We start from the raw sequence: 12,094 nt of genomic DNA, 5'->3' as shown, positions 1-12,094 counted from the left end.
CACATCCTGTGACCTAAGTGTTCATAAAAGAGGCTCTGGAATCACTAGCCATCACAATCTCTCAGCTGTTTAACTGCAATTGAAGCTGCCAAATGCACAGGAACCTTACCTCTTCTTCTCATGATCCAAGTGAAAGAAGATTTTCCAGTCAAATTATAATTAATCATCACTTATAACCAGCTGTTTTGCCCTGTGAAGTCTAGGGTATATTTTCAGCACGAGGGGTGATGTACAACAATTCCTTTTACAAACAGAAACAGATGCACATGCCCCTGCTGAAAATGTCGCCTAGTTGATTTGCATGTGAAAATGAATATATGCTCATGTGTAGCAATGTGCTAAGTGATGTTTCTTGTTGAGGTCTACTTTAGGAGTCAAAAATGTGTAAGCCTTTTGTAACCAAGGCAGTGGTCCTGTGTATAGAGGTATAGAAAAAGTAGCTCACTTAATCCTTTCTCGCCAGGAGTCGGGATTTTCCCAGAACGACATCCATTGTCGGCAATGGACGCACCAAAATAACGCCGGCGCCAGTGAGTTAACCACCTCTGTCCTCTTTTCACCTATTTTATTTTTCATGCATCATCCAACTTCCCAACCATCTTCCTGTTTCTTCACAGAATGCACGCTAGGTTCTTGTGTGTCTTCAGCACGAAGTTGGAAATGGAGTTGAGAAAAGGAGACACATGGTCAGCTGGTGATGTTAACAAGCTCCGTGCTGCCCTGAGAAGCTGGATGGAAAGGTTCAGGTTACAAGGGGGGTCATCATCAGGCCTGCGAGGACAAAGAGTCATTCCCGAAGCTCCGCTCCCTTCCCTCCCACCCTCTTTCACTCCCTGCTGGTCCCTACTGTCTGCCTTCACAGCTAAAGCAAGGGCTAAGAAATCTGAGGCAACCCCTTTGAGTTCTTCACTCCATCCAGTACGCAGACAGGCCAAGTGGAACACAGGTCCAGCAATGTTACAGAGGCCTGGGAAGGTCAAGGAAGCTTGGAGTGGCTAACATAACCAGTCTTAGGTCAAGGCTTTTTAGTGTAATCTTGGAATTAACACCAGCAACTAACACGTGCTTGGTAACAGGTGCTTTAAAAAGGTTGGTTGAACATTTTCTTTTCTGCCAACGTTTACTTGAACACATAGGTGGAAGTCAGACAGAAGCAGTTAACTCTTTCAATGCCGGGAACAGGATGGATATATACAAATCACATCAAGTCAAGGTGTTTCTCTAAAACATGTTCAAATTATGGGTCCCTAGCTAAAGTATATATATTTTAAGGACAACTATAATCAGTTTTGAAATTAGAACCATGGTAAATGTTAATCAGAATGACAGATGGATTAAGAACTCCAGTACCAATGCATAACAAAACATCACAGTTCAGTCAAACAAAAACATTTCTCAGTACTGCAATTCTAGATGGGTAATGATTCCAGAGCAAATTAGAAAGTTTGAAGAAGGAAGATTTTATTTAATGACTTCCTTGATGCTAAGAATGGGATAAATCCAAAGTATGAAGGTGAAGAAGGATATACTTTAGGTACAAGTAAAATTCTAAATCTCAAGTCAAGAGGATCAATCCAGATAGTACTGTGCAACCATGCTGACCTTTCAGATGGGAGGACAATAAGCAGGGGAAGAAATAATTTGGTAGGACTCAAAAAAATTTATGTCTGGAGTATGAGTTTAAAGTACCAGTCACATCTGAGTTAAAGATATCCCAGAGAATAATTTATATCATTACAATTATAATTTTAAAAATTACCATATAAAGAAACAAAATATTTATTTTAGATTTTAAGAAGAGATAGCTTTTCAAGAAATTAAGGTGATTATGTCTTTTTAAAAAAAAAATTATGTCAATCAGAGCCTTCTCAGGCAAAAGTGAACTGCTAGGTCTACCACCCCGCTCTCACAAAGCTGTCTGTCAGGGCTTTTCTATCTTCACCTGTGTGCCTGTCTCCATCTCCACCTTCTTTACTGAGTCAGTCTTAATACAGGCTCTAACAGCAGTCTCCAAACACAGGAGGGACTTCTTCCAGAGACTCCTGTGCCCTCAACAAAGCAGGCCTTAAATAAAGGTTCACACATATGACTGTCCCAGGTACTCTTTCGATTAAGAGTAATTACAGTCCCTGTGTTCACATGCTGTATCATAAACAGACTAACTTTGAATCTTTCTTTTCGTATTTATAAAAGGACAGATTTCATAAGGCTTAAGGCTGAGTTTATGCTGAACTGTAAGTGATCGAAGAGAGTAGCATGGGTAAGAGCTCAAATGGGTAAACGAGAGCTGAAACCACACCATACTTAAAGAAGGGTCTCAACACAGTAAATCACAAATGCAAAAATAAGCGCAGCACACAAACAACCGACTGCTCGTCCTGCTCAGCCTGAGGCCAGCTCCCTACAGGCCCAATGGTGGGCGTAATGGGGGGAGGTTTGCAGCCACAGAACTGGGAACTGAGAGGGCCAGGTGTCCAGTTTGTTACAAGTCTGTATTCCTGGCTTATCTGGTTGTTCACCTCTGGCAGAAGAAAGGAGGAACAGAAAGAGTGGCTAGGTAGTAACCTATTCTCACAGAGTCCACAAGACCTGGATCCCAGATCCAAATCACTTACAATCAAAATTTACCACATCTCTCCTAGGCTCACCCTGTTATTCACTTCTGTTTTATCCAAGACCCAGACTGGGTTCTCTGCAAAGAAAACCCTGCACATCATGCTACATACTTGAACAAACAATTAAATACATATTAGATGTAACAGTTCCAGAACTCTCTGTTTTTTTCTTTTGGCCAAAGAAACAGGCGTTTAAAACTAGGCCTAGTTCAGAAACAATAATAAAACTGATGTGAATTAGCTCCATATAAAGTTGTTTTACTGGAACAAATAATTTATGTTTAGTCATTTTTGATGAGAACTTGCTAGAGTACCCTGGCTTTCCAATTAATTTTAACTAATTTCTAGTTAATCCAATAAATTAATTTCCAACTATTTTCAACATTCATTTTTTTCCTTACATAGACTCTTCAAATGTAGACTCACGTTTGTTACTCAAAGGATTTTTGTTTTTAATGTAAAGACCACTTGAATGATTAAGTTTACTACTGTGATATACTTTTGCAAGCAAGGAAAAAGGGGATATCTGTGTATTGGTTTGGCTGACATCTCTGGTCAAAGTTTAAAAGACATTATTTATAGAAACACTTATAATTGGCTGACAGAGAGATAGCATTCCATTTTTCAAAAGTACACAAAGCTAGAAAAGTAGGTAATTCAACTGAAAGTTTATGGAATTCTAAACCTGGGTAACTCAGGTTAAAATGAACAGAAATGTTCTCTTACCTTTAGGTCTTTCCAACTGTCCAGGAGCTTGGTGGCCAAATCACTTATATCTACTGTTTTGTCTGGTGGTTCCTGACTCCTCTCACTCTCCACATCAGATACACCCTCCTCTTCATCTTGGGATGGTGTTTCCTCAGCAATAGGTTCGTCGAGTTTTGTGCCACTGCTCTCTTTATGCTCTATTTCAGTGTCAGCCTCCGGTTCAGACGTGGGGAGCTTACTGGCCTCCAGAGCAATTTCACTATCAACTTTAGTTTCGGGCAGCTGTTGTGTGAGTAGCTGTTGCGGCTGTAACTCTTCCTCTTCTTCTATGGGGACATTCTCTAACTGGTCAAGGTCCTCTTTGCCATCCTTGCCTTCTAGCTCACTGGTAGCATCAGAGATTGCACTGTCCATGCTATTTTCACTTATAATTTTAAGTCTGCGAAACATGAGCTTCTTGGGGGTGTCTGTGTCAGCTTCTGTGCTCAACTTGGTGGAAGGATCAGGTGTGTTGAGTGGTGTGTGAGCACGTGATGTATTTTCACTAGAATACCCATCTCCTTCACTCAGCTGAGGGATAGCAGTCTTGGTTTGAGACCAACGTTGAATAACAGGAAGTACTTTGCTTTCCTCCAACATATTTTTAGTAGGAATAGGTAAATGTTCCAGAGTCTTTATAATCTAATTAAACACAATAAAAAAAAAATCACATTGTACAGTTGACTTTTCATGAGCCTCAGATCAACTCTGTAGAAACAGTGGTTTTTACTGTCTTATTAAATCAAGATCTAAGTCTTATAATCACAGACAGATTTAAATGTCATAACATTACTTTCTTCTAGTATGGAAGGAAAGGTGTTTTATTTTTTAGTATTTTTCGGCTACACCATAAGGCATGTGAGATCTGACCAGGGATCAAACCTGTGACTCTGAGTGGAAGCTCAGAGTCTTAAGCACTGAACTGCCAGTGAAGTCCTGAAAAACTGTTTTAATAAGACTGACCAGCAAAAATATAATGTGGAGCAGGTGATTACTCACATATTATTAGGACTAATTTGATTAATATCCTCCACCAGTAGTTCTCAAACCCAAATAAGATCTTTTTTTTTTTTAATTTTAAATATCAACACTACTGGACCTCACCTTAGGTATGTTTTTCTAAAAAATTTCCCAAGTGACTATGATAAAGGCTTGGGAACTATGCAACAAAAAATATACACTTAAATGTCTTATATACACACAAAAACACAGATATTACTTAACTTCCTTAGTCTTTGACAAACAGCTGTATAGCAAAGAGATTCTCTCTTCATTCCAAGATAATCATCCACCCCCAATCTCTGAAATTCAAGAATTCTTTCCAAAGTATTTCCCCACTGTATTTTTATAGAAACCCCAAGGCTTCCCCAATTCCTATTTATTGCTGAATCTCTTGAGAGAAGGATGGAGGCAAAGCAATCACTCAATTCACCACTCTCATATTTCTGTTTTTAAAAGTATATTATTAAATGATTTGGGGATTATATTAGAACTTATGATTAAAAAGAACTACATTTAAACCAGGTTAGAAAATATTGTGTGGAAAGGTATAAATATAACAAGTCTACTAATGCCATCAATGAACATTTATTTAGATCTTTAAAAACACTTAATTACTCCCAAAATGTTCTTACTCTTGTCATCAAAACTCAGCTCTTTACTAATTTTTTAGAACCCCAGAATTCAAATTACATATAGCTTCCTAACTTTTAAAAACTATGGTTTTAGCAACACACTGGCTCTTTCAGGTAACAATGATGTTACTGTATCTTGCTCTTGCAGTTCCCAACTATGCAGTACTAAACTTTAAAAGACACCCTAGGGAAAACCACTGGGCAAACTCACTTCAAGGAAGGTGTGTGTAAAGTTACAGTTACAGAAATGATACTGAGATGATAAAGTTTATGCAATTATTTAATATGGGTGATAATTACAGAGCTAAATTCATTATCCACCTGGCTTCCCAGGTGGCTCAGTGGTAAAGAATCCACCTGTAACATAGGAAACACGGGTGGTTTCAATCCCAGGGTTGGAAAGATACCCTGGAGAAGGAAATCACAACCCACTCCAAAATTCTTGCCTGGGAAATTCCATGGACAAGAGGAGCCTGGAGAGCTACAGTTCATAGGGTCTCAATGAGTTGGACATGACTTAGGAACTAAACAACAACAAATTCATTAGCACTGATATTATCACAATGCCCTCAACCTAAATAATAAATTTAGTTGTTTTAAGAAACAGCAGGTTGAACGTGAACTGACCTCTTCCTGAAGCTTCTGGTTACTTTCCCGGCCATCACCTAGTTCTGCCATCCAGATCCACAACAAAGACAGCCCGTGACGTTCCAGAAAGGACTTCAGACAAGACTGTGAGTGTGTGTTCTTCCATGGGGGAAGGGAAGCAGGATGCAGGGTATTGGGGGTTGGAGGAAGGAGACAAATAATACCAGAGACAGTATTAAAAAGGGCCCATCAAGAGGACTGAAAAGTTTGTTTATATTCAAAAAGAAACCTAGAAATTCTGTTTTGATTAACTCAATTAGAATTGTGCAATTAATAAATGCTTTAGAGTAAGATTATAATCTCTTTTGATACGTAAAATGTCAACCTGGACTTTACTAAAGTTCAATTCTGCAGGATTAAGAAAAAAACTACATTCACCATTTTTACTGGAAAAACTAAAACTACATAAAAAAATTTATGATCCAACTTCTTGTGCAATATTTAATAAACTGGAATAAATATATTCCTGTTAAAATTCCTTGCTTTGAGATCACGTGGTAAAAATGGCCTTGGCATGCTAATAATCAAGTGAGGAGGGGAGACCTCTATCAAGAACTATTACACACACACACAGAAAAAAAATCTCACCATGTTCTTTGACTAGAGAGAAAACAGTATCTACTAATAGAGTAAATGATGCTAAACTCTTAAGACATTTTTAAGAGTACAAGTTTTCAATGTCATATAGAACTCACAAAACCATTCTAAAAATAAGAGTAACTCTTATTAGAATTATTCCTTTTCATCATTCTGGATTGTAGTTTAAATGTCCTACCTCAAATTCAGAAATAAATTAATATCAAAGTGTTCACCTGTATGAGCTTGAGACAGGTAAGCTTCTGTTCCAAAGTTTCAATTCTAACCATTAGCCGGGATAAGCTGAGCACCTGGTTTTTATCAGAGAGACCCTCGCCATTCTCCATCAAAGCTTCTAGCTCCCCATCCACCTGCCACAGCAAGAGAAAAAATCTGGTTATAAGACAAGAACAATTAAAAAAACTCCAACTAATCTAATAATCAATCTGAAAAGATGCTCAACCTCACCAGGAACAAGGAAAACACAATTAAGACCACAGTAAGAAACCATGTTGTACCCACTGTAAGAAGTCTGGTAATATCAAGTCTAGGCAAAGATGTGGATCAAAATGAACTTTGAATTAAAAAAATTAATTTTTATACACTAATAATGAAAACAAACTGGTATGATCAATTTGAAAAGCTTCATTCACTCATCAAATACTTATCAAGCACTTATATGTCAAGTACAGTTTTAGGTGCTGAAGACACTGCAAGAAAGCAAAACAAAAAAATCTGCCTTTACGGGAGGAAAAAAAATTGTATCAGGTGAAAAGTAAGTCAGGAAAAAAATAAAGCATTAGCTTGAAAAATGAAAATATTTGTATCCTCTATGCCTAGCAGTTGCACACCTATGAATAAACCCAAAAGAACCTTCTGCACTTGTGCATCTGAGAATCAGAAGAATGTTCATTGAAAAGCCATTCATAAGAGCAAAACACTGCCAACAACCCAAATGCCCATGGCCAGGTTAGATAAACTGGCATGTTCACATACTGAAATATACCATAATGAAAGGAATCAAGTGCAGCCAAATGCAACACAATTTATCAATATTTGTAAATTCTTATTCTTTGTTAATACTTTAGTATTTTGGGATATGAACTATCTTTAGTGGGCCCAGGCACCATTTTTAATACATTCTGATAAAATATAATATACATATAGAAAAGTACTAGGTTGGTGCAAACATAATTGTGGTTTTGGATCACAAATTTTAAATCATCATAACTAGGCTCAAACATCTTAATTAATGAAAATAGCAACCATTACAATCAACACATCTTTGCAAACGAGAAATAAGTCTGTTTATTCCTATAGCATAAAAGTCCATGCTTAAGGATTCGACAAACTCTTGGAAAGCATTTTCTGCCTGATGCTGGTTGTGGAACCATTTTCCCTGCAAAAAGTTGCCAAGATGCTTGAGGAGTGGTAGCTGCTTGACAAGAGGTCAGGTGAACATGGCAGATAAGGTAAAATTCCACAACCCAGTTCATTCAACTTTTGAAGTGTTGGTTGTGCGACGTAAAGTTGGGCCTTGTCATGGAGAAGAATTGGGTCCTTTCTGTTGACAAATGCCAGCTGCAGGCGTTGCAGTTTTCAGGGCAACTCATTGACCTGCTGAGCATACTTCTGAGATAGAATAGTTTTGCCGGGATTCAGAAAGCTGAAGTGGATCAGATCAGCAGCAGACCACCAAAGAGTGACCATGATCTTTTTTTGGTGCAAGTTTTGGCTCTGGGAAGTGCTTTGGCACTTCTTCTCAGTCCAGCCACTGAGCTGGTATTTGCCGGTCATTGTAGAAAATTCACTTTTCGTTGCGTGTCACAATCCGACAGAGAAATAGTTTGTTGTTGCGTACAATAAGTGAAGATGACATTTCAAAATGACGATTTTGTTGATCTAGGTTCAGCTCATGAGGCATCCACTTATTGAGCTTTTTCACCTTTCCAATTTGCTTCAAATGTCAAATGGCTACAGAATGGTCAACGTTGAGTTCTTCAGCAACTTCTCATGTAGTTGTAAGAGAATCAGCTTCAATGATTACTCTCAACTGATCCTTATCAACTTCCACTAACCGGTCACTATGCTGCTCATTTTCAGGGCTCTCGTCTCCTTTGCAAAACTTCTTGAACCATTACTGCACTGCTCATTAGCAGTTCCTGGGTCAAATGCGTTGCAAGTTGTCTCTGCTGCTTTATGACCCATTTTGAACTTGGATTTTAAAAAAATTGCTTGAATTTGCTTTTTGTCTAAAATCATTTCCATAGTCTAAAATAAACGGCAAGCAATAAGTCGTCAGCAAAAAAAAAAGTGAGAAACGCTCATTAAAATGATGTATAACATAACCACATTTATTTAAGAATGTATCCCAATATCAAACAGCAAAACTGCAGTTACTTTTGCACCAACCTAAGACAGAAACAATTAGCAACTAAATAGGTAAACAAGCAGTGGAGCACCATCCATGGCAACCAACACTCAGGTGAAAGGGTAGGATGGGGTGATGGGGAGAACACTGCCAGTGTTCCTGAAGGGCTGTGCCTGCCGCTTCCTTGTTACAGTACCTTCTCTTCTTCACTCTAGAGATGTCTCCTAACTTTTTAGGAAATAGTTCACTGATTTTTAAAATAGGTTTACTTCATATATATAAATCACTAAATATTATAATTTTGTCTATTTTTAACTTATTGGAAATGAAATCACACTGGAAAAAAATTTTGTACCACGATTCTTTCGCAATCTACATTTTAAGAGTCAATGCTGCTGCATGTAGCCATATTATTTTCATGACTAGTTTTTTCATCACATGACTACATTTTAAATTAGTCATACTAATGTTAATGAGAATTTGAGTTGTTTCACTTTTTCTAATATAAGCAGTGCTGCTGTGGCTCCTATGTGCATTTTAAACAAATCTCTCTGGTTATAGGCCTAGGAGTGCAACTGCTGGCTCAAACAGTATACGTACATTCACCTTTAGTAATAATACCGAAGTGTTTTCAAAACTGACTAAATCTATTTACACCTTCAACACTAGTTTATGAGATCTGTTGTTCCTGTGTATCATCAGAATTAATTTTTACTGATCTAGTGAGTACCCAAAAAACACCTGAGAGTAGTTTTAATTTGTACTCCTCTGATTACTAATGAGATTGAACACATCTTCTTATGTTTACTGGCTATCTGGAATACTGAAGTGTCTGCGGAAATTGTTTATTTTTCTTTTGGGGCTATTTTTTATTATTATTATTGATTAGATGGAGTTCTCTATATATTCTGGACACTATGATTTGATCGTTAGCTGCTGAAAACAACTATTTCCTCTCTTACGTGGCTTTTTACGCTCTTTATTGTGTAAATTAGCTATTGTTCATTTGTTTCACAAGCTCAAAAGAGATTAAGTTTCAGACTATTTTCTGTTTATACTTTACAAACTACAAATCACAAATAACATCAGATAATAACAGGTATTTATTATACTTCCATCAACTAAGTATTTAATTAAGTAGTACTAGTTTATGACACACCCAAAGAAGGCAATCATCTGTTCTGGAAGAGCTTAGTTTTGTTAAGCAGATAAACTATATGTATATAGCTGCAATCATAAGAGCAAGGAATAAGAACTGTTCACCAATCAAGGACAAACGGGGGAGACAGGTACAGACTACAGTGCCATTAACACATCCTCGTTAACAGTTAAAATACACAAAACCGTATTTGAGACTGCTCCTCTCTTTCCCTCTCCTTGGTATCCCCTATCCAAAAGAATTCCAAAAACTAACACTTGGGAATTTCTTTCCCTTTCTCTTTTTTTGGGGGTGGGGAGGGGCGGGGAGGGGGTGACGTTTATACCATGTGGTTTGCAGGGTCTTAGTTCCCAAACCAGGGCTAGAACCCAGGGCTGTGACAGTGAAAGCACTGAGTCCTAACCACTGGACTGCCAGGGAACGCCCTAACGTGGAAATTTCAAGAGGGGCTATTTTTGTGATTCTATTCAATTGTACCTGACCAGATTTCAGAATCGAAAAGGGCATTCAGCCAGAATTTCAGTAAGAGACAAACCAACCAAAAGTGGAGTGAAGCTCTTCATGAGAGTCAAGGACAGATTACCTTTTTGGGATTCAGATTCATTCTGGGTCATTCCTCTACCAGGGTAAAGTTTCATCCAAAACATTTCTGTTCGAGAATAGCTTCAAATTCACATCTGGAGCAACCTATGACTTAAACCCACCAAATGACCAGATTCACGTTACATCTAATTTAGTCTGCAGTAACATGAAACACTGATATGCACACACCACTATAAGAATAAAAACAAGCAAGCAAAAACCAGGAATACCTACATCTCAGTCCCTTGGAGTTGGTCCTGAATCTTATCAGGAAGGCAGAAAGTCATCTGCTATCATTATGATGCCAGCATAATACCACCCAAGAAACCATCACATTATAAGAACACTCCCCACCAACAAGACAATTTTTAATGCAAGTTTTGGAAACACAAAATAGCCAAATGAAAGCCTCTATGTAGATTTTAGCTTAGGTCAACATGTTTAATGACTGTTTTGTGGTTGTTCTGGTAAACTATCAATTCTATGAAATAAGCCTTAATAATAAAAGTAATAAATGAAGTTTTAAAAAAATTTCCTGTTAACAGTAAAGTCCAGAGGCTAAAAGGCTATAACCAAGTGACCCCACTTCCATGGATACACTTTAAAGAAACATATACAGAAAAGACATGTGCAAAGACTTTAATTGTGACATGAGGAGCAAAAAATTGAAAACACAAGTGTTCATGAGTACAAATATATATAAATGAACAGTTATATGATGAAAGTTTACCACAGTTAAATGTGTGTGTATATGTCTCAACATGGATCAAATTTTAAAATAAGAGTAAAAACAAATTGCAGAAATATATATATATCATTTCTAAAACTACACAAAGGAACTCAGTACAGTTAAGAGCAAAGAAAAGAACTAGGTAAGCTCTTTTCTATTGCCTACCGCATGACCTTGTAACATCTCTGTGCCTCAGTGTTCTCCTCTGTAAGAGGGAAAATCTTTGTTCCTAGCTTAAAACAACTTTTTGTGAGAATCAAATGAGTTAATGTGTCAGGTAATCAGAAGAGTGCTTAGCACACAGTTACAACATGTATGCTCTCTAAAACAGAGCTGAATGACAATACTCTAAACAGCAGTTGTTCATCCTGGGTGTTACAAGCATGGATGTTTCTTATAAACTTTCCTTTTTTATGTTTTTTAAATGGCCCTTTCCAATGCTTTCTGCTATCTAAATCTTCTTATAGAATTCAGATTCTCAATTCACGCTCTCCAATTAATTTGGACTTACTGAAATCACCTTTTAACTATTATCCCGTCCCTGTCTTATGTCTGTTGTCTGCTCATCTAAGTAGTAAGATGGCTGTCACCTATGATTCTTAGTACTATGGGTTTCTGAAAAGCCTAGGAATGAGCTAGCTGAAAGAATCACAGATAGATTTGCTGGCTGACACTTGAGGCTCCCTGGCTCCTTCACCCAGCCCTCCTTGAAGATTCGCAGGTCTAGGGTTAGGTCCCAAAACGTGCATCTTTAGGACAGACCCTGCAGGTGGTTCTGAGGTGAAGAAACACTGCTCCCACAAAGGGATCCTCAGAAAAAGACAAGGGAGGTCTGAAAAACAACACAAAATTCTTGTCCCAGTTAAGAGCCCCTTCAATAGCAAGATACCACTCACCTCCACTGGTGTCTCCGGTGTGAACTGAGGTAAAAAAAAGGCTATCAACCACTGGTATACTGGATTAAATAAAAAGACCCTATCCCTTTCTGACTCCTGACTCACCTGTTACTTCTCAAAACTCACCTTATGCTCC

The 12,094-nt window shown here is 37.8% G+C and overlaps 1 protein-coding gene across 4 annotated transcripts in view; it reads right to left on the bottom strand.

Moving 5' to 3' along the window:
* SETD2 (SET domain containing 2, histone lysine methyltransferase) overlaps nucleotides 1-12,094 on the bottom strand; it is a 75,566-nt gene that overhangs the window by 24,562 nt on the left and 38,910 nt on the right. For 3 of the 4 annotated variants that reach the window (XM_061128761.1, XM_061128763.1, XM_061128762.1), the window contains exons 10-12: nucleotides 6,457-6,591; nucleotides 5,624-5,743; nucleotides 3,342-4,004 (exon numbers count right to left, since the gene is read on the bottom strand). In XM_061128761.1, coding sequence (XP_060984744.1) covers nucleotides 3,342-4,004; nucleotides 5,624-5,743; nucleotides 6,457-6,591 — 918 coding nt within the window. Of the gene's footprint in view, nucleotides 1-445; nucleotides 557-3,341; nucleotides 4,005-5,623; nucleotides 5,744-6,456; nucleotides 6,592-12,094 lie in introns of those variants that run through there. The other variant, XM_061128764.1, reaches the window with a different exon arrangement.

The sequence above is a fragment of the Dama dama genome, chromosome 24 (genome assembly GCF_033118175.1).
Source record: "Dama dama isolate Ldn47 chromosome 24, ASM3311817v1, whole genome shotgun sequence".
Taxonomy (NCBI): Eukaryota; Metazoa; Chordata; class Mammalia; order Artiodactyla; family Cervidae; genus Dama; species Dama dama.
This window is presented reverse-complemented; position numbering and strand designations above follow the sequence as displayed.